Source organism: Indicator indicator, chromosome 5 (assembly GCF_027791375.1).
Source record: "Indicator indicator isolate 239-I01 chromosome 5, UM_Iind_1.1, whole genome shotgun sequence".
In the NCBI taxonomy this organism is placed as follows: domain Eukaryota; kingdom Metazoa; phylum Chordata; class Aves; order Piciformes; family Indicatoridae; genus Indicator; species Indicator indicator.
Window position 1 is genome coordinate 36,360,005 of NC_072014.1, and position 25,769 is coordinate 36,385,773.

Here is a 25,769-nt window from a genome sequence, read left to right on the forward strand (position 1 = left end):
CTGTCCCTAAAAATCACTCCTCGTTTTGCTTGCCCAGATTGTTGTCAGGGGGATTGGAGTAATTAGATGAACAGATTTCAGTGATTAGTCCATTGTCTGTCTTCATGTCATCTTCAAAAGTATCCACAGCCTCCATTGTGACCTCCAAGACACCGGAAGGGTCTCCTCAGAGAAGGATTGGGAACTGGCTCCAGTGTTTCTGAAGCCATGATATGGCAGTCGTGACATTTTACATATGCTTCTGTTGCACTGGGTAAAGGCTGAGTCTAAACCCCTGGATCGATTCAAAAACATGAGCGAAATGGATAATTGGGATAGGAATATCTCCCAGTGTGTATATTTATATGTGGGTGTATGTGTGTGTGTATGTGTGTGTATATATATATATATATATGACAGCAAAGTTGTGCACATTCACAAATATTCTTTTCCTTTTATTAAATAATTTATAGTTTTTCTTAATTGGATGTGCCTTCAAATAGAAAGCTGAAAGGAATACTTGTCTCAGCTTATCTTTTCTCCCATACAAGCATCCCTGAACGTGAGCATGCAGGTGCTCAAAGGTTACTTTGGTAACATTTTCTTTCAGTAACACTCTGTCAGGACTTGGACCCATCCATTCCTTTGATGAAACGCTTAGGGCAGCAGCATCTTCTGTCAATATTTAGTAAATTGGGAGATTTCAGATACTATCATGATGAACCTAAATTGAACTGGAAGCAGCTTGAGGCAGGAATGGCTTTTTATCTTCTTGAATCATGTTTGAAGTTGTGATTATTCTTTGAAGCATATTTAAATTAATAACTACTGCATTTTCATGACAATACTGGTAGAAATAATGTGGAATTTCCATAATTCCCTGGTTTTTGATAATTTCCAGGCTACAGTGAGGATGATGAATGAACATCACCAAGAAACGATATTTTAAAACATTAGTTTTTGCCATGTTGGTGACACTATGGAAGAAAGATGATTACTAGTGCTGATGTTTAAATTAAAGCTGTCTGAAAATTTATACTTGACCCCTTTATATCAAAGTGAACTTGAGGCATACTTAGTTTGTGCAGGTTTCCAGGCAGCCATGACAATAGTGTGGATGTTAGATTTATTTTACAGGCTAAATGATTCTTTTATATATTCACTAGAACCACTCAAGGCTACAAACCAGAATCTTTCCAGTTGAATTTTCATGCAAATAGCTTTATTTGTAGTATAAAACATTAGAAAATGGCTAGGTACTCTTGTGTCAATTAGTAGCACTGTTTATAAATATCTCTGCAATTGAAAGCAGCAGAAGTACCAGATGTGTAATTACATTAGCAGAGATACTCTACAAAAAGCTGCTTCTGTGAAACAGAGACAAGCATCATGTGAAAATCTTTGCTTTTGAGAGCGTGCATGCTATGCACATCATTAACCTGTTAATTAAATCTATTAAGGGCCACATTTTTTGAGGCCTTGTTAAATGATTAGTTATGTGTAAAAACATTTGTTTCTAAAAATCTCCAGTTGTACAGTGTGGGCTAACATTGTAGAAGCAGATGCTTATATTTGGATGTAAAATATACATACAGCGTATGTGCCTCTGATATTTTTCCATGTTACCATTATGCTGCTTCAAAAAAATCATAGCATAACTTTTATGGCAACAGTGACCAAATTTCCAAGTTTAAATCTCTGCTCAGCCAGTGAACAGCAGAATGCAGAATGTTCCCTGCAACCTGCCACAACCCTTAGTGGATTTCAAAAGAAACGTGTCATTGCCAGCACAGTCATCCCCAGGATATACGTTCTCAGCTTTTTTAATGTCTTGGAAGATGTGGTTTGTACCTTTGTGCTGAAGCTTAAGAAAATGTATGTAAAGGTGTAGGTCTGCTAGGATTTCTGTGACAGATTCTTCAGAAATATGTAACCACTCTAAATTTGAATAACATGAGCAAAACATCTGCCAAAAAGGTAGTGATGATCTACCAGTATTGTAAAGTTGACCTCAGGATAATTTTAGAGTACAATTTGATGTTTGAACACTTCCACCTTTGAATAATTGGTGTTCTATTTTCAATTTTCTTTATTTCAGCAGTGTAGGTATTGAAAGAAAATAACAACTCAGGCCTTGCTCTTTCTGCTCAAATGTGTTTGGTTCCAACTTGGGACCATGCGTTAGCACTCTGCTTGCTGCAGGACTTGCCCGCTGCTTGGGCTCATGTTAATATACTGACACAGATTCATGGCCAAGTCTATGGTATTCTCTTCTTCATCCTTAGAGCACTACTGGAGTTTTGCTGCAGGGAGTCTAACTCAGTTGGAAAAGGAAAAACTAAATTAAAAAAAACAAGTACAAAATAGCTCTCGATGTTGTAATGCTATATTTCTCCAGTTCTAGGTGTTGTGGCTTGCTAATATCCAATCTAAATCTACCTTTCTTTGGTTTAAAACCATTGCCCCTTGTCCTAGTGCTACATGCCCTTGTAAAAAGTTCCTCCCCAGCTTTCTTAAGGGCTACTTTAAGGTCTCCCTGGAGCCTTCTCTTCTCCAAGCTGAACAGCCCCAACTCTCTCAGCGTGTCTTCATAGTAGAATTGCTCCAGCCCTCTGATCCTTTTTGCAGCCTTCCTCTGGGCCCTCTCCAACAGGTCCACATCCTTCTTGTGTTGAAGTCCCCAGAGTTGGATACAATACTGCAGGTGAGGCTTGGCAGAGTGGCAGAATCACCTCTTGATTTGCTCGCCATGCTTATTTTGGTGCTGCCCAGGATGTGACTGGCATCTTGCAAGTGCACATTGTTGGCATCTTAAAGTCTTTCATAGTGATTTAGACTGTCTGAAAACGTAAGCTCCTTGGCTCTCTTAGACTGACTAGATGCTGCTTGATGATCAGCCATTCCCCCTGTCAGCTGCCTATGCTCTAAGCTGCTGCAAGATGAGCAGATTGATGTACTTGTGGAGAACACTTAGCATTCCAAACATTGGCTCCTATTGTTTAGTCCTGCACAGCTATTTCCAAGTCTAACAAAGAATGGTGCATTTCCAAAATACTTTTCCTCTAAAATTTGGAGCTTTTGAGAAGAATGTCTAGAATGAATGGAAAATATATTATAAATAATTAAAAGTGGATAAATTGTGTAAATTAAAAAAAAAAAAAAGGGATGCCCATCAGTTTTGTGTAGTTCTCCAATACCCTCTGCCTAGTTTTTATGAAATGGATTGTGTACATATTTAAAAATAGTACTTTTCACCTGGATTAATTATGCTATCTGTTGCCAGGGAATTGTTATCATCGATGTTCTCCATCTATGCAGAAATAGTAATTAGTAGGAATTTGGGCACCATGGGAACTCTTGCCCATTGTATAGCTCTTCTATAAATGCTTATTAAGAATAATGACTGTCTGGCCCATATGGCTCTGAAGATATTTCTATATAAGTACATGGTGTCTATATTTTACCACCTGCCTTTTCTATTCTAAGACCTTCGGGCAGCCCCTCTTATGCCCCAGAGAAAGGAGAGTACCCAGGGGCAGAGGGGCTGAACCAGCTGGGGTTCATCAGAGGTCTCACTTGGGGAATATGCCCCACTGCGTTACACAGCTGTAACACTTCTTTAAGTGTGTACACATCAGCTCTGCAGAATAAAGAGAGAGAATTAATGCAATTCCACCACTTAACCACAGCCACACTTAGTGGCACCTTGGTGTGGAGTTCCGGATATTGATTCCTTGGCATATTTATTGCTGTAAGGTCTGAAAAAGTATGCTGGTTTCTGGGCTGTAGTGGGTTATAAAATATGGAAGTTGAGAATACATGAAACCAAGCAGGAAAAAAAATGTTCTCCCTTAAAATGATGTCTGGAGAAGGATGCACGTGTTTTCGTGATTATGTACATGTGAAGCAAATCCTTATACTTCAGAAAGATTTTGCAGGTGTGCAGATTGCTGCATTATTTCCCAATCTTTTCTGTGATTTTTTTTTTTAAGTCCAAGTTTTGAAAAACAAAACATTGCTGTTATTGCAGTGAGGAAATATAATTTAAACTTCATGAAAGAATAAGAAAATTAGAAACTGCCGTTGTCATAACTTGGAAGAAGGGGTGGCAGTACCTTTGGTGTTTGCCAGATAATGAGTTGTTGCAGAAGTACTACAAGAATTCTCTTTGTGTCTTGGAACTTGAATACCAAGCAGATGTTGAACCACTGCCAGTGCTTCCCCCAGTCCGTCCCACTGAGGCCCTATCTGAGAGCAGTGAACCTTTGACAATGAATCAGTCTGTTAGTGCTGATCTTGACATTCTTTGGTAAAGTTTGCTGTGGAGATGTGGATGAGGTGGTCTTTTCAAAGACCTGAGCATATTGCCTCTGCAGTGATCCTACCTCTTGCTGGGCAACTCAAGAAGGTGGACCTTGGTGAAAACTGGACTTATAACAACAACTTGGAGTGCCTGCCCATATGAAAGTCAGCAAGGGCAAGCTAGTGTATGGGAGAGTGGAAAAAGCCTTGTGAAAAGCTTGATGGTGTTAAATCAGCAATGAAAGGACCTGTATAAAACTGCAGTGGGCTCAGTTCCTACAGGCAAATGTGAAATAATCCCATTCACAAATATCAAACTGCTTTCTGCTTCCTTTCAGACAGCAAAGTTGATCTCCTTGACTTCTTATGTGGTTGTACTTGAAGGGATCTGTGCTTTCCTGTGGGCTGGAGACGAGATTTAAACAGAACTAGAGAAGAGGCTGGGGATCAGAATGCTGCAGGTTAAGGCAAATGAGGAGTTAATTGGTATAAGCATAAAGTAAAGTCCTCCAAAGGACAGAAAGTCCCGGGGCGGGGGGCAGTTTGTTATTCTGTTCCATTTCCCTGTATCTCACTATTTAAGAAAGATGTACAGCCAATCTCTCTCTCTTCTCTCTGTCTCGAGAAGAGCGTGTGCCGTATCTCCTGGTTTGTGGGGCAGATGGTTTTATCTTGGCCTGGGCTGGCAGGGAATTTCAAAGCTACGCCATGGAGCCTGTAGAAGCCTGCGGTAGGCCTGCTCTGGGGGCAGTCTGCTCTGCTCCTTGGGCCTGGGGAGGCTGAGGGGGGTGCAGGTTTCTGGGAGGCTTTGGTCTGGTTGTCCCGGGTGAAGGACTGAGCCTAGTTTGTGAATGTATTCCTTCTGCCTGAATACCTTTTGTATATATTTGTACATAGAATTTCCACTTAAACATCCAATCAGTGTGGAGCATTTTTATCTTAGTCCATGAGAAGGAGTAAATACCTTTTACCCTGGGCACTTCATGGCTCAAAACTTGGACGCAGAAGAAGGTATCATGGAGATGGGTGTCCAGCAACCGTCTGTCTATTTCCTCTGGTTCCCACTGGTAAGCCAGTGGTTGGTGTTGCAGGAGAAGTTGTGTAACTGGTGTTGTATTGATTCTGGATGATTCACTGAGAAATAAGAGTTCTTGTTGGGGAATAAAAGCCCCAAAGTCAAGGTGGAGTGACTGAAGAAACATTTTTGAGCCACGTTTTCTATTAAGGTTACATTTACAAACACCTTATGAAGGCTGTTATGTTTGAAAAGGAATTGGTTTTCATAGATGCTTGGAATTTTAAAAAGGTCAGGGTTTGATTATAACTATCTATGATCCAATACTGAGATGTTTTTAATCTCGTATGCAGTAAAGTACTCACATTTGCAATCTACCAATAATGTCTATTTATACTCTTTATTTTTATTATATGCATAAATTTATATACATTGTGGCCTCATCTCCTAATATCATCTACTTCATGTATCAGATGAGTATTACAGAAATGTTTTGGAATGTGTGGGTTGGAGTTTTTTCAGGGGTTTATTTTTTATTTATTTTTTAACTGAGAGTTGAAAGAATTTTTTTTTTTTTCCCCTGGGCTGTCTCCGGGGTGTGGGCACATGATTGAGTAGCTCAGCTAATGCAGTTTACATTAGTGCATAATATTGAAAAGTCCTGCCTTCAAGTGCCAAGGGATTAGTAAATCACTGAATTTTCATAAACAGCAGTGTTCATTACATTTTGCTGCTGAATGTCTTTCTTGCTGGAGTGTGTCCAGAGTGTTACCATTTGTGGATAATAAGGGAAAAACCTGAAATGTAAAATTGGAACTAACTGCTGCATGGCTATAAGTCACTAAACTTCACTTTTATTCAGATCCAAAATAAGATGAATAACTAAGCTGCTGAATCACTCATTTGTGTAGGTCATGAAAGTTTAAAACAGTGCTACAGGTATTTAAAATTAATCCCAGGAACCAGAGGAATTTTATATGCCTTGTGTGACCCATGGCAAATAGTACAATAGTCTTTTACTTTGTATGGCCCCTTTCATACAGATGGTAGTAGGAAGTGTTTTATTGCTGTTACTAATAGATAGCAAAATAATTGAGACAGTTAAGTACAGGCAAAGAAGGAAAGCTGTATTTTGACTGAGATGAGGCAGTAGCTGCAGGGTAGGTGTACAGGAGGGCTCTTCCAGAAAGTGTGGGCAGTTACGCTAACTACAGCTATACTTACATTACTTTGTAATATAGAACACCTAAACTTACCAGACCTGGTATCCTAGACTCTGTGTGGAACTGGTCCCAGAGATTTTAGTCTGTTTAGTCTGCAAGAAAAGATGTGACTGGACTGAGTACACTGATATGGAGTGAGCATGAAATGCAGATGATGATAACTGTCATCAACACAGTAAGGTCTTTGTCTGAGTCATTAGATAAATTTTTCTTGGCATAATGCTGAATGTTTTTGCACTGTTCCAAAAAACCCACCATAGTGATGAGAAAATATGTGGTTTTCAACAGTTTGGTTCATGATAAAAAAAGATGTCCAAGTCTCATAAAAAATTAATAATTCTCAAAAAATTACATTTAAAATTACATAAATCTCATAAAAACCTCTCAGATAATAGCTGGTTCATAGGAAACCAACTCAGTGGAACTTACTTTTTGCAGCTGTTAATGACAATTAAGATTAATTGGTTGTAATGCTGCTAGGAATAAAGCTCACATCTTGTCTGAGTCACTTATCTGATCTCAGAAGCTGCAGCATGAGTTGAAGCTTTCCATTTTGTATGAACATGCTCTGGTGAAAGGATGCTGGAAAGACATCCAGAGTGGTTGTGTGACTTTTCAAGCAGAAGTATTCAATTACAGTGGACACTGCAGTAATCTTCTGGTTGTGATCATGTCTGGTGGAGTTACTCCTCAGCTAGGCATTAATAAAGTCATAGGTCTTTGTTAGGATTAGATTTAGGAATATGTCTTTGTTAGGATTATATTTAGGAATATCTGTCTAAGAATTAGGAGATGCTGTTTGTAAATAAATTGTCAAGACCTAGAAGATTTGCTCCTAAATTTGATACTTATGCTGAGGGACAAGGCTAAAAAGTATCAAAAAATAGGACTGTTCCATAGATGGTGCATTATTTTTTGAATCTTCCATCACTGGTTTATGTATCAGTTGTGACTTGAAGCACATCTGCTACCTGTTTGAAATAAATTACTAACACAACACCCTATTGAACTGATTGCTGATCTTGTCCTAAGTTTGCAAACAAGTGCACAGTTAACAGGGACAGAATAATTGTGGAAGATGCTTATTGTTGAGTGAATTCTCTGATGGCAAAATGATTGCAAATAAGCTAAGGTCACATTAAACCTTGCTACAATAATAATTGTAGCAATTCTTATTAAGCAAAAACATACTTATTAAGCATCTCTTATTAGGATTCCTATTTTAGGTTTGATCTTCAGTAGTTTTTAATTTTGTCTGTAATATGTAATTATTGTCTGTTAGTCTTATGCTTGTGTGACCTGTGTGTCAAAGAGCAGCTGTCACTGTATGCTTTCAGATGTAATTATTACATAGTTGTAGGTAGGTCTTGCAGGCAGGAAAAGCTAAGCAGCACACACTAGATCAACTAAACTACAAGTGCTGTTATTGCATGCTTTTAACAAGATTAGAGAAGCAGTATGGGATGATAGCATAGTACTCTTTCTGGATGATAAAAGATGGCAAACCGAGCAAGGTGTAGTTTTTCTTTATTAGATTGTCTTGATTTATTAGTCCCTTTCATGCCATTATTTCTCATAGTGCTATGGATGTCTAGTAAGAGAGATTTTTTTTATACAAATCAAGCAAGTTTAGCTTGACTTTGCATTTTTGGAAATAGTGATTTGATTTAATTTTTCTTTGGTTTAATTGACTAATGGATTTGTTGTGCTCTTGCATATTCCCTGGTACTTTGCAGATCTTGGTATTTTTCAGTGAAACCCTTTTGTGGTATTCTAGTGGACAAATCCTGACTTTCAGTCACATGGTCCTGAATTCATAGAGTAATCCAGGTCAGAAAGGACCATCAGAGGTCACCTGGTTGAACTTCTTACTCAGAGCTTGTTCAACATTGAATTCACAACAGGTTGCTCAGGGCTTTATCAGCCAGATCTTGAAAACCTCCAAGGATGAGATTCTGCTGTCTCTTGGGGTAGCCTGTTCTAAGGGTTATCCTCATATTGATGAGATTTTTCCTTACACCCAGCTGGGAGCTCTCCAGTTTCAACAGTCTATTCTTCTGCCACCTGTGTCCTGCTGTGAGGAGATCAAACATTCATCCAGCATCTCATTAAGTTACAATGCTTAGGAGATGGATGATATCTATCCTTTATGTTCCTCTTTTTGTATTTTATATAGACATTACTGTGAAATACATTACATTTTGTTTAGTTTTCTGCTTCAATTACCAATGGCCCCCCTTTTTATATTGAGGGTTGTAAAGCATCTTTCTGAAGTTCAGACTTTTGGTGCCTAAATTCCAGTGGGTTTTTAATGTTGTAGCTATTATTATTCACATTGTGCTGAGATGTTTCTTTAATTGACTCAGATTTACTTCAAGGAGTATAAATTTATCATCCTTCTGCTAAAAATAATTAAATTCTAATTACAAAGCAAACTATTGACTAGGAAGTATTTACATCCTTCTCCTCTGCTGAGCTACTGAACAGGATATTTAACTAAGCAAAGAAGCATCATGGATAAGTTTACTGCAGCATCCTGTAGAGATCATAAGGAAGTGAGGGAAAAAAATAAAAATCCGTAGTAATGAGATTTGCATCTGATTTTTAACATTATTTTTGTTTTTCCTTTTTGGGTATGCCAAGATCAGACTACATTTTTAGTGTGTTTGCCAGAGAGTAATTACAAATTGTGATGTGTCTAACGACAGTGTAATTACTTATGAGGCCTTGCTACCTTTTTGTTTGTTTGGGGTTTGTTTTTTGTTGTGTTTTTTTTTTTTTTTTTTTGTTGTTGTTGTTGCGATTTTTTTTTTTTTTTTTCATTCTAAATTCACATCTAACATTAAATAATGGCCACTTATTATTCTGCCTTCTGTCTCTTTCTATCGTGTTAATGGAAGAGCTGGTAAATCTGCAGCTATTACATTGAGTAGTTGATGAGCAACAACCAGAAATGTATAAAAAGAACTAAGGAAATGAGTTCTGTTCAGTAGTGAAGGAGTGGTGGTAGGTTTGGTGAGTGTAATCTGTCCAGTCCTCTGCTGCAACTGCTTTGTATTAATCCATAGGGAGACTTAATGCTATTTTTTCATGTTATTTGCTCTCCTAAGAAATTAGTAAATCTTTAATTGCTATAATGTGTTTTGAGGTCAGTAAAATATTGCTATGCTCTGCACTGAAGTGAAACAATATTACTGTTGAATTCTTGCTTTAAAAACCAACTGCTGAAAACCAAATTTTTCCTCTACTGAAATTTCTACTGAAGTTGCTACACCTCAAAAAATTAAACTGCCTTTGCTGAACTGCTTCAGAGAAATCGATGCTGGAATAACCTCATGATTCAGTTGTATTGTGATGCTTAGTCTTTATGCTACTTACTTTCCTCCTTTAATGAAAAGCCACCTAGTGCTTGATGTTTGAATTTTGACTTATTTTTACTAAGATGACTGTGTCTGCTGTCTAACTTTCAATTTTTTTTGGCATTTACATAGGAATAGCCTTTTAAATCAAGGTGAAGTATCAAGGATGAGCATTTAAATTGTCAATGAACCTCTGAACTTCAAAAGCATGTTTTAAAGATTCGCATTTTTTTGAATATTCAGATTTTAAGCATATTGGATTCTGTTGAAAGACTGTCATGTAGTACAGCTTGTAGAGCGTGGTTTAGTTTGAGGCTGCTTTTTCCCATCATGGTATGTGTCTTGACTGAGTCCTTACCTTGCACTGATATCTTTTGGTGTGAAATAGAGGCATAAAAGAGACAAAGATTTTTCACATAGCTTGAATGATTCAACAAAATCCAATTTCCCACCCTTTTTTTCTCTTTTTATGTTTTTTTTTTTTCCTGCTTCTCACCTGTCCCCTAGAGGAGACGGTCTCAGACCAAGAGTAAGCTTTTGTTCCTGGCCTGGAGAATGTGGGACGAGGTGCACCCACAGAAGGGACAAGGCAAGAGTCTGAAATGTGTTGTAGGAGAATCATAGAATTGTCAGGGTTGGAAGGGACCTTAAGGATCGTCAAGTTCCAACCCCCCTGCCATGGGCAGGGACACTTTTCACTAGATCAGGGTGCCTAGAGCCATCAATATCCTAGTCCTATTTGCTTTTCCTTTTTTATTAACAATAAAACACCCCTCAAACCAGGGATTTTATATTATTTTTATTTTTCTTTAATTACACAATGTAAAATCCATGGCTCTGCAGGATTAACACCTGTGTTCATGAAGAAAGAGCAGTGGGTTTACCAACCAAACCACCATTAGCTGGATGAAATACCTGATATTAAAACTTCAGCCGTTGTGGGGATGGTTTGTTTTTGGCGTGTGTGTTTGTTTTTTGGAGTGTAAGCATGTAACTGATTCTGGTAGTTTTAAAATCAATGTTAAAAAACTTGTGTGGAATAGTATTTCTTAATATAGATCAACTTATTTACTGTAACTTCATTTTCTGCCTTGGAAAAATATAAAATACAGGATAGTCGCAGTGTGTTTTCAACACAATGTTCTTGCCAACTGAAATGTCTCTGTTATGAGGTATTGGAAAGTTTTTAAACATAGAAATGAGATGAGATGCTCTTGAGAGATGATCATCAAAATCCCTTTAATATATCAAGATTCAGTCCCAATGCTTTTCTCTACCTTTCCCTTTCAATTTGTAAGTAATTTGGTACTTTATAGCCCTCAGATTTCTATTTTTTTTTTTTTTTGGCTTAGTGGATTTTTCTTGAATAATATTATTACAGAAAAATCTTTCTATTTAGCCTTGTCTGATTATGTTCACTTGCAAAACCTCAAACAAGATTTGTATGATTACATATGTACATGTTCCTACACTCCAGAATGAAAAATCACATCACTGGTCTAATTTTTATTTAATTTCTCTTCCTGAGCGACTAGCTTTACCACCTCTTACAGTGCCACATGCTGCAGATGGAAATGACTTGCTGGATATACATCCCAGGGTAATTCAGAAGTCTCTGTATGTGAGATGTCTGCTCTGTTGTTGGGGTACTGCTCTTAAAGCAGCACCCTGCAGGACCTATCCTATAGCACATACATGACCATAACGAGGCAGTTCCTTCATTTCAAACTCCTATGAAGAGTAGGCTTCGATTTTCATAGCATTTATCTTCACCATTTTGCCACCATGGATGATGATTCAGCTTCCCAGTGCAGTTTATTCCATTGACTAATTGCTCTATTAAGACTGTTTTCCTCTTACCTAACTTGACTTTCTTTTCCTATTAGATTGTTGTTCCTTTAAGATAATTTTTATATTCATTTGTACAAGTGAAATGAAATATTCATATTTTCTCAGGCTGTGGGATGCATTTTACTGCTGGCATGCCTTTCATTTGAGTTGTTGTGGAACTCTTTTTGACCCTGCAAATTTCTTCAAGTGGTCTAGTGAAGGGAGAATACTGGGAGGATAAAATTACTTGTAGCCTTTAGGAAGCTTTTAACCACTTCTAGGGACCTGCAGGTTTGGATGCTGCTGGGCAATCAGGGAAGGTTGATGGCAGGAGTATTGCATGGCATTTCTCACCTGCCCCTCTTTTTTGCAGGTCACTGGGGACGGTGCATAGGTGACTGCGGCTCAGGAGGTGTTCGGAGTCGGGCGGTGTGGTGCACCCACGTGGAGGGCTGGACAACCTTCCACGCCAACTGCAACCAGAAAGACAAGCCTGAAAACCAGAGGAAGTGCTTTAAAGTCTGTGACTGGCACCTGGAGCTGTTTGAGTGGGAGGTTTCGGGATGGGACAGGTGCGGGCTCGTCCCCTTTGCTGGCAGTGAGGTGGAAGCTGGGGTTTGCGTCACTGCCCAGCACGGGCTGCAGCGCCGGAGCATCCGCTGCCTCCAGAAGCTGAACAGAACTGTTGTCGCCAACGAAATTTGTGAGTATTTCACACCGCAGCCCCCTGCTGAGCAAGCCTGCCTGGTGCCCTGCCCACGGGACTGCATCGTGTCCGAGTTCTCTGGCTGGTCCAAGTGTGGCACGGGCTGTGCCAAGAGCTTGCAGCACCGGACAAGGGCAGTTATTGCTCCTCCTCTCTATGGGGGTGCCCCATGCCCAAATCTGACTGAATCCAGAGCCTGCAGCACTCCTGCCTGTCCTCTTGGGGAGGAGCACACCTACAGCCTCCGAGTGGGGTCCTGGGGTGAATGCCAGCTGCCCCATCCTAAAGACATTGAACTGGAAGGGAGGACTATGCTGGATTTGGGTTTGGACTCTGGAGAGCAAATCAAGTCTGGAATTCAAGGCTATAAAGCCCACCACCGTCCCAGGGAGGTGGAGATTGGTTACCAAACCAGGCAGGTCAGGTGTGTAAGGAGCGATGGAAAAAATGCAGCACTGAGGTAAGGGTACTCCAGCTTTTATTTCATCCTCAGTGGATTTATTTGATGGAGCACTTGCTCTGCATGGCAGCACCACAAGAAACATGCTCCTGCTCTTGAGTTTTAAATGCAAATTTTTATGTTTTCTCTATGGTCTTTTTTTTTTAATTTAATTCTTTTCTTACAAAGCTAGCATATGCTGAATATTTTGCATTCTTCCACGATTTGTGGCCTTTTATGTTTTTAATAATTCTCTTTTTTTCTTGTTGTTTTGAGGAAACATCAAGGAAATGGAATTATATATCATGTTGTACTGTTGCTGGGCCCTGGTTGTGGGAGAGGGAGGTTTCCTTCTCAGTCATGTACTGCATAAATTATGCAGAGAGGTTAAAATTGCACCGACTTAAACTCCTTCATTCTTACAAATCAACACTGGATAAAATAATTCTGAAAAGTTTGGCCTTGCATATTTACTGGGAGGTATTTCTTGGAAATCAGTGAACAAACCTGTGACTGTCCTGCTTACTGAGGAGTCTTCCCATCTGGGTGTAACTCTTGAATGCAGATCCTAGATATTTGACTTCTTTTCCTTCTTATCTTCCTATTTTATCTACCAATTTACCTTAGTCTACGTAGGTTTCTTTGTTATAATTCAAATGTAAAAGTTAAATGTGCAGCAAGTAATGGAGAGATTTGTTCTCTCTCTTTGTTGCATTTAAACTTAAGCTATTTAAGATCTGCCATTTGACTTCAGGTTGGTTTTGGTCCGGTGCCAGGAGCTACAGATGACTGAGAAATTGATGGAGTTCTGAGAAAGTCAAGATTTCTGGAGAACTTCTTGTGTTCTATTTTTCACAGATATTAGAAGTTCCTGAAAAATCCTGCTCCTTATTCCTGCAGAAATCAATCTGTTTCCCTATAATCTGTAGCTCCTAGTCCTTGCACACACACAAATTGCATAGAGAAGGGCTATTTTACATCTGATTCTCTACCCCGTTAATGTCTGCAGTCGTTGTGCACACATACTGAGTTGAAAATATACATTCTAGCCTTTTTCTTACCTCCTCCTATTACATCTGTAGCAAAGTATAGATTTTTTTTTTTTAATTGGCTGGGAAAAAGTCAAGCTTTGTGAGCTGTTTGAGCAGTTTCTAACATCTTGACTTTATTACAGATCTCTAAATATATGCTGATTCTAAATATACAGATTTTATGCTCATGTAGCTGTTTGACTTTAATGGAGTCACTTGTGATTTATATTGCTGTGCGACCAGCAGTTGGTTTATGTCTGCTAACACATCTTAGCCATTCTTCTGCCTCTTGTATCTCATTCGTTATCAGAGATGCCGGGAGGGAGATCCTCACTGTTAAAATTTCCCTCTCTGTGCCCTCAAATGCTCCCCTGGAAGAAAGGGGGAGGGAAGATGCTGTTTCTATAAATGCTTTATCTTTGTTGTGCTACTGTGTGAATTATACATTGAATTTCTGGATGACAGTGCAGAGGTATTGGGAGCTTTAGTTTTAGTGACTCTATCTCTGATCAAGCTGTCTTCTTCCTTGCTCCTTTATGGGTTTTTTTGCTGATCTAGCCCACTTTTGGGGAGTGTACAGCTCCATTAGCTGCCTCCCGGCAGACTTCCTTCTGCTGAGGCAGTGTCTCAGATTTGCTGCAGAGAGCTGATCCTGACCCAGCCCTTACTCTTACTCCAAATGCAAGGGGGAAGCTCATTGACTGACTAGAGGATAAAAGGTCACGTCCTGTTACAGGGTCCAGATAGTTGCACACTTTTCCTTTCTCCTTTTGCACCTGAAGTTCAAACTTAAAAATCCAGGCTAAAATCCAGTCTGCATTCTTGATTCTAGGGCTGGAATGTCACTGACATCAAATACCCTTGACAATGATTCCCTTTAAGCATCCCGTGGTAATGTCTTCCTCCGTCCATTGTGCAGCACATTTACTACCATTCTTCTGAAGAATGGACCTGATCATACAGATGTAGCTTTACAGGATGGATGCTGCTTTGGCTGTTGATAAAAAAGAGTAAATGAATTTGCATAACCCTGTAGCGAGGTTTGGCAGGCAGCCAAGCATCTGCTGTAAAATGGGAAAGAAGCCCTTTAGTTGTGCTTTTTCATTTTCCTGGCTGAGGTTTCCACTAACACCATCAAGTAAGTACCAACGAGATACACAAATTAAACCTCTGGAAAACTGAGTCAAGAGAGAAGAATATCCTGAGACATGCTTCACTGATAGGCTCCAAGCTGCAGGTCTGCCAGGGCTTTGCCACAACTCTGCTTCCAGCTGCTGCCTGGTTCTTGCAGGAATGTGGAACAGATAACGGGAGCGGTCAGCTAGTCACCCCAGCTGGTTGAAGACCATGTCAGGAGAGGGACTGGATGCTTATCTGACCTCCTAATTTATAAGGCAGTGGCAAAGATGCTGAATTAATGATCAACTTTAATTTATTGCATGTATAACCTCAAGGCTGTAGAGTGGCCAGCACTGTCAAACAGCAGCAGCTGCTGTCCTTACTGGTTGGAGAGGATACCAGGTATGCTCCTTGGCATGCAAGAGCAAGCTTTTCCCAAAAAATTGAATTTTGGGTGCAGGCAGTTTTTTAAAGACTAAGAGATTGAATGCATTCCCTTCTTACAGATGCCAGATTACTGGCAGAACATTAATTTTGGCCTCTTTACTAATGAGTTTGCAGTTGATTGGAATGGCAGCTGAGGTGTCCTTTCTTAATGTGCCTGATACTAATTTTCAGTTTTTGACTGATGCTTAAGTTACACTGTTGAACCCTGTAAAACCTTCAACCTCTGTGGGTGGATGGGGAAAAACCTTTAACCCCTTCCCCTCCCACCCACACTTGGTTGAAAAATCCTTTGTGTTACAAGGAAAGGACTTTTTTTTTTTTTTTTCCCCCGTTTAAATAATTGGTCCTACAAAGATCTGTGTGCCTGTACCAGCTTTAAAGGTGCAAGTAAAAATCCTAGCAATTTCAAAGGTAAAAGCTGTGAACAGGAATTACTTGGAGTGGAGCACAAGCATATGGAAGATTGGTCATGCTGTATCAGGGAAAGAGCTGGGGACTGTTTTTGATGAAATATTTTTTTCAGTGTGGAGGTTCTACAGGGAAAGGAAGGGAAAAACTTTTTTGAAAGCACTTGAAGACAATTGAACAGCAGAATGTCAATGGACCTTGAGATGGGTTCCTTTCTGCTCAGAAACAGTTTTGGTATAGAAAGTATATACATGAAAATAAAAAATAAAACTATTTTATGGATCTAATTTGTAGTTTTTAAAGATGCTCTTTATTTTAAAAAGCAGGAGTTTTGTTGGGGTTTTTTCATACGGTTTCAGATAAAATTCAGATTTCATTCTGTTTCAGAAAAGTTTTAGTTTTCCACTATATCTCATAAATAGTTACAAATTGAAACATTCATTTCCATGCATTGAGAAAAGTATCTGAGAAAGTTGCAAGAAATAAATGTGCTGGGACTTCTATTTGGTTTTCTTTCTTGTCCCAGCTGTGAACACTGAGACAGAGGCACTTGTGGGTTTTTTTTTTGTTTGTTTGTTTTGTTTTGTTTTTTTTTTTTAATAATAGTAATTTAGTGAGGTGAGTGCCCATAGCTAGACACTGAAAACCTAGATAAATGTAACCTGATTTTCTAACCTAATGTGACAGCTCACTAAACATAAGTTAGTTGAGAGCAAACAGTTTTAGGCTTTTGGTGGTGGGTTGTGGGGGTTTTTTGTGTTGTTTTTTTTTTTGTTTGTTTGTTTGTTTGTTTTTGTTTGTTTGGATTAGGAGTCTTTTTAGGTACATATTAAACTCTTCATTGAACATTGTAAGATGGCAACAATGTAATATAATAGAGTTGGATTTGAGTTTCTGTTTACTTTGCCTTTGAAAGTGCACATTCAGGTCAAGCTCAGTCAAGGGATAACCCATCCAGTCAAGGCTGAGGTAGAGCAACATTCATCTCTTTTGTTTGCCTCTGTAATTTGAATTTCCATTATCCATTTCCTAGTGGAGAGTGCTTAACCACTGCGTTGTTGTTCATTTTGAGGAAAAAAAGAATATTTGCAGTTTCTTGTGTTGACATTCTCCTATTCTCTGCGTGAATACAAAATTTTGCAGTCCAGAGGTGGAAATGCTGTGCTGTAATATGCTGTTTGGTCATGATTATGATCTGAAAGAGGAGATGTGTGTTCACATTCCTCCCAGCAGATGTAGGAATCAAGCCTCGCTTCTCAGGCTTGAAAACAAATCCCGGAGCTATTGGATAAGGAGGAGATTTTATTTTCTAGTGCTCTTTTAGAAAGTTTTGTTTATCATTTCCTTTGCTTTTATTGAAAGCACATGAAATAAAGGAACGGTGTCTGGGTTTTGTTTGGTTGGTTGCTTGATTTCAGTAACATTTTAGAAATAATGTCCAAAAATAACTGGCCTTTTTTCTTCTGTTTTCAAATTATCTGAAAGCCAGCTGCCTCTGTAGCCCTGAGATTTCAGTGTCTGCCGAGGTAGTACAAATATAAGTCAGTATTTATTTTTAATTCAGATAGGGGATCTGGTGCATTAAGTTTTGGAGACACTAAACCTTAGTCATCTTACAATCCAAAGCCCAATATTTATGTGAATTATAGGTCTCTCAGTTCCCTTTCTCTTTGGTCAGTTGAATGGCAGGCAAGTATTCCTTACTTTCCTTTCCACCCTGGTGCAGGACGGGCTGGTATTTCTCTTGCCAAAGAAGCCTCTGCTTCACAGATTGCATATATGGTCTCACCAGTACCCAAAGTAGCCCTTGAGTACCCTAAAATACCTTATGAATCCTTGAAAATATGCTTGCTAACATTACTTGCTAGTTTCCTAATGGAAAAAAAAAGTGTTTGGATTCTCTTAGAAACATGGCAAGATTGTGTCTCTTACTAGACTTTAATATTATTAGCCAAGTGCAAAGAGCAGGTGGTGTTTATTCCAGCAGCTTCCGAGGTTGGGTCATTGGTTACAGAATAGGAGACAGTGTTAGAAAAAGGGGAAAAAAGAAAATATGTTGTCATCAGTGTAGTTTAGCTCGCTTCAGGATTTTCTTGCTCTGCAGAATGTGGATTTGAGCCTGCATTCCCTGGTTGGGCTTGGCCCTTCTCTGGAGCTTTTCTGAGTTGCTGGGAAGAACCTGACAGCTAAAACAGTACCCTGTCCTCCTAGTGCTGCTTCCTCTACCAACAGCATGGGCATGGCAATAGCTTCTTAACATGCCAGATTATTTTGGACATGATCCTTTCAGTTATAGAAGGTTCAACAATAACCACCTGTCTCATCCTCTGATATCAGGAAATGCATTCACCTTTCATTCTGAATACACTGATACAGTTGGGAAAGGAAACCAGAGATAATTCCTGTGTGCTGTGTTCAACCTGATTTGATGACAAACTGCTCCAGGACAGTCTCACTCCTTTTTCCTGCTGATAGACCTGTTTCCACTTACTGCCTTGTGGTGAATATGACTGTGTGACTATGCGAGTGTAAAATAAGCATGAATTGGTTTCCTTTGGTTTTGTGGTGCTTCTTATATCTGGATTATTCCCCTTCAGTACGCAAGAGTAAGAGGACTCTCTGCCACTTGAGTGAGTTAGGCTTCATGCTGCTGCTCTCTGCTAAGTAATCCATCTGCTAAGGATCCGTTTTACACCATAGGCAACGTTAACGTAGGTTGTGAAACAAGTCTTGTGGCTTTACAGTATCAATCCAAGCATGTACCATAGACAAAAGCATCAATCACATAAGTACCCTTCTATATCAGTTACCAGATTGCTCCCAAGAGGAAGGTCTAACCTCAACCATTAGTATGTGGAAAGTTAGTTTAAAACCAGGGCTTATGTCCTATCTCCTGTCCCTAAGACCTCTTTCCTCTGCCTGGCAGTTCAGACAGAGCCATAGCAGCACAAATACACGTCTGGTTTGCAGCCTCAGATCAGCAAGTGTCTCGCATCTCTGGGCTTTGTCTGTATTAGATTGTCCTGAATACCTCTGTAACATGAAAGACCATGTCTGAATTTCATGCAAAAACATGTTTTTACATTTGTCTTTGTGTTGCTCAGTGTCACAATTAATTTGACTTTGAGGCTCAGAGTGAGTAGGTACAAGTTAATTAGATTTGCTTTGTGTTAGGCAGTTGTGTGTAATTCTTCCTCAAAAACATCGACTCGAACAGAAGGATGGAAATTGCCAGCTCCACATCTTGTTCACCTTAGGGTCAATGAAGCTATCTCTTTAACATTTTATAGTCGGGTCAGTGGAAGGATTTTCAGGGAAAGAAGCAGCAATTCACCCTTTGCATACTTCAAAGGCTCTTGCGAACAGCAAGGATGATTACGAGGCAGAGAAGTCTTCTGCAGCTGGAGTGTCGGCATAGATTTGAATCCATAGGAGAGGCATTGTAGGTATTGGCCTTGCTAAGAATCGGGACTAGCAATATTAATCTAAAAGAAGACCCCAAAGCATATTTTTAAAGGCTTTGTTTTGTTTGATATTTCAGTAAAGATCAAGCAAGACTTATATCTCCTTTATACTGATGCAAGCCCCAAAATAGACTGGTCTCTGAATGAGAAGTTTTGATCACTCTTTTAAATGTAAGGTTGATTACCCTCTATGTTGTGTTCTCAGATAAACTCAAGATTTTTAGTACCATCAATTAGGACAGTGACATGTATGTGCTACTATTTTATATGCTCAAAATCAGGAATTCTTGTGAACGTGGTGGCATGGGTGACTCGCCTCATAACCGCTGAACATTTTTAGAAGGGAAATAAAGTTTCATTCATATAACTCTACCTAGCTTAATGATCCAAACAAGACTCAAAATTCTTGGGCCAGTAAGTGTAGATATAATGATTATTACTTTTCAGTCCTTGGTTCAATACTGTTGAAGTTTTGTACCAGAGACAGCTTTGCAATCAGTTGTATTTGACATGTAATAGAGGTAGGAGACATCTTTTTGAGTTGTAAGCAAGATTAATTTCATTTTAAGGAGGCTGTATCACAGGCTGTGTCTACTTTATGAAGTAATGAAAATAAACTTTGCAGCACCTCTGAGATTCTGTTGAAGAAATAAATACAAAAAGTTAACTTTTAAAAATTTATTTTTATTTTTTCTCTGTAGTTGAAAATAAGTTTAAGTCCGTAAATGCTGTGTTTTGCTGGTAGTTGAGGGTCTAGTCAAAGTTAATTAGGTATCAGAGGGAGTATTCCTACAGACCTTTGTGAAAACAGGACCAATTTCTGGACTGGAGGAGAATAAGTGAACGTCCTTTATCTTCTCTGCTCCCCCTATGAAACTGCCCTGCAATCCTGGAATGATTGCCCCAGTCTATTTTCTTTATGGAAAGTTAGGCTAGTCAAACTGTGCTATAAGTAATACCAAGTGAGGTAATGGCTGGTCCCTGGCAGCAGCTCTAGATTTCACACCTTTTAAATGTACCTGCATTTGCTCCTTAGAGTCTGCAAAAGCCTGACTGTGAGGAACTGGAGGCTGGAGAAGACAAATTTAGAGAGTTCACACTGATTTCATGTATGGTCATAATTTTCGAGGCCGCTTTGCATTGTCCATATAATACTAGTCAGAAGTCAGAAAAACTTGGTTCTTTATCTCCTATTGACTTCTCTTTTTTTCTGCTTTTCTTCTGAGTTTCTTCATTTTTTTTTTTTTCTCCCCATTTCATCCTTTGTGGTGCTCCAGTGATGTCTCTGCTCATCCATACCTCAGTCCTCTTTTAGTATATCCTTTCCACCTCTGTTACTGCAGCTGTCTAAGGTTTTTGAGAGACAAGAAAGGTTTTTCTGCCATGTTGGGAGTTGTGACTTTTTGGCTGATTTCTGGATGGGGTGAGATAAAGCAGCATCTCTGTGGGGGCTTTCCCAGCACTTGATGGACAGGAGAGACATCACCTGTCTGAGACAGAAACAGTGGAGTGAGGAAGGATGGTGTCCTTAGTCTGGAGATTTGTCTTCTCCTAGAAGTATTTATAAAATCAGTATCATAAAGGTTGGAAGAGACCTATAAAATCATCAAATCCAACCGTCAACCCAATTTGCCACATTTGCTGTAATTTTCTATATTGCAAAAAGGTTTATTTAACTTGAGAACTCTTAAAAATGTTATTCTGGGATTGTGTATCTTCATACCAAACCTCAGTGGTTGTCAGCTCTTGAAATTTGTTTTTCCATTGTATTGGGCTTTGTGTGATGCCTTGAAGTGTTATAGGATGAGTGGGGATCATGTCAGCAGGAGTAATTGAGTCCCAGATACAGCCACAGTTGCAGCATTCATGGGTCTCTGGTGGTTTGTCAGGTTTTAAGTCCTTTTGACCTTGTTTGACAGCATTTGATAACAGCTTCACAGAACTAACGCTTTTCTTATTAGTGTGTGTCTAATTATTTTTTAAAAGAGCAGAGCTGCTCAGCAGTCCGTGCTGGCACCTGGATGGATAGATGGACAGTGGACAGCTAGTTCTGTGTGTGAGGTGATGGGAATGGTTGCCAGTGGTAGTATTTCTTTTTGGCTTGGTTTTTAGTTTCTGTCCTTGATAAACTGTGAAATTCTAACTGCACAGGAGCAAATACAGTACCTTTGCATCTGTTTTAACTTGAAATAAATGAAGTATGTTATTTGCAAGCTACTTGGCATGCAAGATTGCACCCAGAGCTCCTTGGAAATGCCTTATATGCACTGCATTACAGCTCCTCTTACCTTCATTGTACCAGTGTTGATACAAGTTGTCTGATTTACCCCAAATGACCATGCGTTTCTTCCATTCTGAGGCCAGACTTAGAGTGAAATAATGGGGGGGTGGGGGGGGCATTCAGTTGACAAAAAAGGAATTTATTAAGCAAGACCTTCTCAGCTGTTTTTACTGTGTTCTCATTGCAGTCTCTGCATGCAAGATTCTGTCCCTTTGACCTTCAAGTCTTGTGTTATTGCTAAAGACTGCGAAACCTCCGAGTGGTCTGCATGGAGCCCCTGCTCGCGGACCTGCAGCTGGGGAGAGCTGGCCCCGGGCTTCCGGAGTCGACGCCGTGGTGTGCAGAGCGTGGCAGTGGGCACTGGGAAGCAATGCCCAGAGCTGGAGGAGAGAGAAGCATGCAACACAGGAGGAAAGGAGCTACTGCAACCTTGTCCCAGGTATAGTGAATCCTTTTATCCCAGTTTTTGCAAGTAGAGAAGCCCCTGTTTGACTGTCTTGTGCAAAGCAAACCTTCCTCGTTCAGTGTTTGTATATCTTGCTTTGCCCCTGTGTCTAAAAGATCATTGATTGATCATTGTTAACTATGATTAGTGATGTCATCTATTGTTAATAATATTCTTCTAATTGTTGCAATTATCATTGTTGCTATTACAATAATTACACTTATATAAAGCAATCAATTTTCATATTTTATAAATGGAGAGCAGAAACTCTGTGTTTCATACCAGTTGCTGTTCTGGAGAATTTCCTCAGCTGCATAGAGACTGGGCAGGTCTCCACGGCTCTGCTTTTATTGGCTTTGAAATTGTAATTTTTACATAAGATTTAACGATTCCCTTTCATCTCCCCATAAAAAAAAAATCCCTGTACTCCTTGAGGAAGATGGGAACTGATCAGAGGCAATAGCTTGGACATTACTCAGCTTCCCTCTGGGTAATTCCTGAACTGGGAAACTTTGCAGTCCCTGAGTGCTTGCTTGATTGTTCTGGGAGAAATTGAGGATCTCGCCATTCTCATCTACAAATCCATGCTGTTATGCTTGGCCAGAGTATCACAGGCAATTGCTAGTTTGCTTTGCAAAGGAAAGAAAACATTGCTTAATTTTTTATGTGATGTGTTCTGAGATTGATTGTGAAAGGCTTTAAGTTTGATAAAATTTGGTATGCATGCAGACAGATCTCCCTTCAGTGTGTTTAATAGGAGGTCTATTCAGTGCTGAAGTCATGAGTTTCTGGGGCTTTGCTGGATACTGCCAAAACCTTTGATAAAGCCATAGCAAGGTACATTTCTTAGGAAGGTGTAACCTGTAAAAGTGTCTCTATATCGTTGGGTTCATTCAAAATCAAATGCTGATCATTTTTATGCACCCTGCTAGCAGAAAAGAGGAGGAATAAAACCCCCAAAATTTTGCTGCTTGATTACATCCTATGGAAAGGCTCTTGGAGAGCACATCAATTTCAAAGACAACAGATTAACACATTGTCTCGCTGATTTTGTATAGGAGTTGAGGGGAAAGTGACACCTGATTGGAGCGGTTCATCAGACAGTGAACAGACATGGATCTGTCCCTAGTTTCTCACTTCCTACTTTTTGACATTGCACTGTATTAAAGTGAAAACGATTGTAGGGGCTTGGTGTGGAGCAAGGAGAGCCCAAAAAGTGAGAACCTGCCTAACACTGATAGTTTTCCAGAGGTGTCACTCTTACTGTAGAATTAAACATCTTGGGGTTTTGATCTATTGCTACAATGACTAGGTTTATATCAGCCTGTGAACTCTTAAAGCTTCCCCATCATGCCATAAACGCACACCTTCAGTCCTTCAGGCAACGCCTCCAGTGAAGTATCCACATGAAATAGGATAAACTGCCGAATGAGCTAACCCCCAAAAAATAATATTAGACTCACAAGTTTATAGAGCTGCTTAACTGAAAATATTGAAAAAAAAAAAAATCCCCCCAAAAACACCACCACCTGAACTCTGTTATTTAGTTAGTTGCTATTTCTAGGAATGTGATATCTGAAAGTGCAGGTGGTAGGCCATGACCTTCTCACAGTGTGCAGTGTTGAGGAGAATTTCATGGTAGCACCTGATTAGTAGACTTTGATTTGGCCATTTAGTACTGCAGAAACAAGCAGGAATGAAAAACTGTAATGTTGCAGTATATGCTATGGGTCTACTGGGCATAAGGCTATGGAAGCCAGAATTTTGGATTAATGAACAGAAGTTAAAGATTTTAAAGTCTGTTATTTAAATGTCAGCAGTTGCTAAGGGATGTTCTCGGTCCATGTTACAGTTTACTGCCTGGTGATTTGGTGCTGGTCTTTGGGAACTGGTGATTGAGATGCTGGAAGTACTTCAGATTGGAAAGTGGTACCTTTTAGCCATAGATACATGCAATTTTAATCCCTATAAAATAAGAAGTCCTTGATGCTCCTGTTCTCCTTATTTGAGCATGTTCTTTTTGCAGTGCAATACTCAGAAAGATTACGCTTTTCTTCTCCCTTAAATAGGTGCCACCTCATTTGTGGTTTTGCTGAGGCTTACCAAACAGTTATCTTTTCTTTCTTCCACTTACAAGAAGATGATGAATTTAAGGAGATTCAGTAGCAGAAATAAAAGGCTCTCTCCTTCATTTGTCTGTTCTCAGCATAAACTATTCATTCTTTCTCTCTGGCTTGTGTTTGCCTAATCAGATTAGTCTTAAAATCTTTTAGGATGAGAGTCGTATTTACTTTCCTAAAGCCTGAAAATCTGCTCTTTGCTATTTTTTTCATTGATTTTAAGAAAAGTAGCATTTCCTTTAGCTTTATTCTTAGGGCAAGATTTTTCCAAAGTATTCTTCAGGCACAGCAAAGGAAACGAGTGAGAACAAAGACCAGCAGAAGGGGGTTTTCTAGAGGCTGTTTTTTAATGCAGGGACAGAGCATCTGATGACTTAGTGAGGGTATGTATTGTGAACTACACCCACCAAAACAGAAAAGCAACAACTCAAGATGTAGCACCTGTGGAACTGTACTCAGCAGGGTGAAGTTGTTTTCTGACCTCCTCAGATGATCCAGAGGGGAAAAAAAATCAGCTTCAGCTTCAAAACTGCTCTGTGAAGTATTGCCTTGATGTCCTTGGCAAGGCTACATTAAAGGTCCCATCAGAAGTACATGGCAATTAGTGTAAATTTGCTGTTAAATTGGAAGGCCTTTTAATTTTATGGCTGAAGTTTACAATAACTTAATCAATAGTTTAAATGCAGGAAAACAAACCACTTTAAGTGCATGTAGGACTCCAGAGCCTTGTGCTTTGTTTTTACAGTTTCGATTATTTGTTCTGAAGGAATTAGATGAAGGGCTTAAAAAGCTTAAATACATAGAAGGTGATTCTACTTTCTTTTATTGTGTTGTAAATTTGGGATAGTTCAATTAAAGTGAATGGGTATATACAGGTATAAAACTTGTGGAAGTGCTAAGAGTGAAAGTCCTGTAGACTAAAGAGACCAAGAGGTTACTATAAATTGGAAAGATATTGAGCACTTGTTTGTTACATAACTGTCACTGAGTCATCAGTTTTAAAACAATGTATTATATTATTTTCATCCTTGATGTGTAGCTTTCATGTTCACTGGGAATAGAGTTTCCAGAATTATGATTATGTCTTTAAATCTTTCATTTTGGTTGTGGTTGCTATGTTACAAGACGTGGATTTAGAAAAAAAAAAAAACTCTTTGCTTTGCTGGAAATTCAAAGCTTTTCAGAACTTAAGTGATGGAAAATGGGGAAGTTTTAAGACTTGATTTTTTTTCAAAAGGCTTGAAGTTGCTGCTGAGATACAGGTGCAGTGGTATCACTTTGTAAATGAGGCCCATTATGGGCCCAAAGTAAAGATAAGGCATTCGTGTGAAGTAGGGAAGACTTGATAGGAAATTCACTGAACCATGCTAGGCTGCTGGAATTAGGCTTTGGGAGTGGTAGCAGCATTACTCTTCAGCCCTTTGACCTTCCCTGGTCTTGGACATGCAGCCAGGACATCTATTCATCTGGGAAACTTTGTTGTGTCTCCTTGGAACCATCCTTGGTGAAGCTTTGGCTCTCTGGCTCCATGTTGACAGTGTTTGGTGTAATAGTGCAAGAACATATTTTGCTTGGACTGTAACAGGAACTGGGACCTGCTC

At 39.3% G+C, this 25,769-nt stretch overlaps 1 protein-coding gene across 1 annotated transcript in view; it reads left to right on the forward strand.

Annotated features, from left to right (window-relative positions):
* Positions 1–25,769, forward strand: part of THSD7B (thrombospondin type 1 domain containing 7B) — a 277,058-nt gene that overhangs the window by 45,853 nt on the left and 205,436 nt on the right. Inside the window, exons 2-3 of the mRNA XM_054381025.1 lie at positions 12,082–12,874; positions 21,791–22,042. Of these exons, the coding sequence (XP_054237000.1) occupies positions 12,082–12,874; positions 21,791–22,042 (1,045 nt within the window). The remainder of the gene's footprint in view (positions 1–12,081; positions 12,875–21,790; positions 22,043–25,769) is intronic.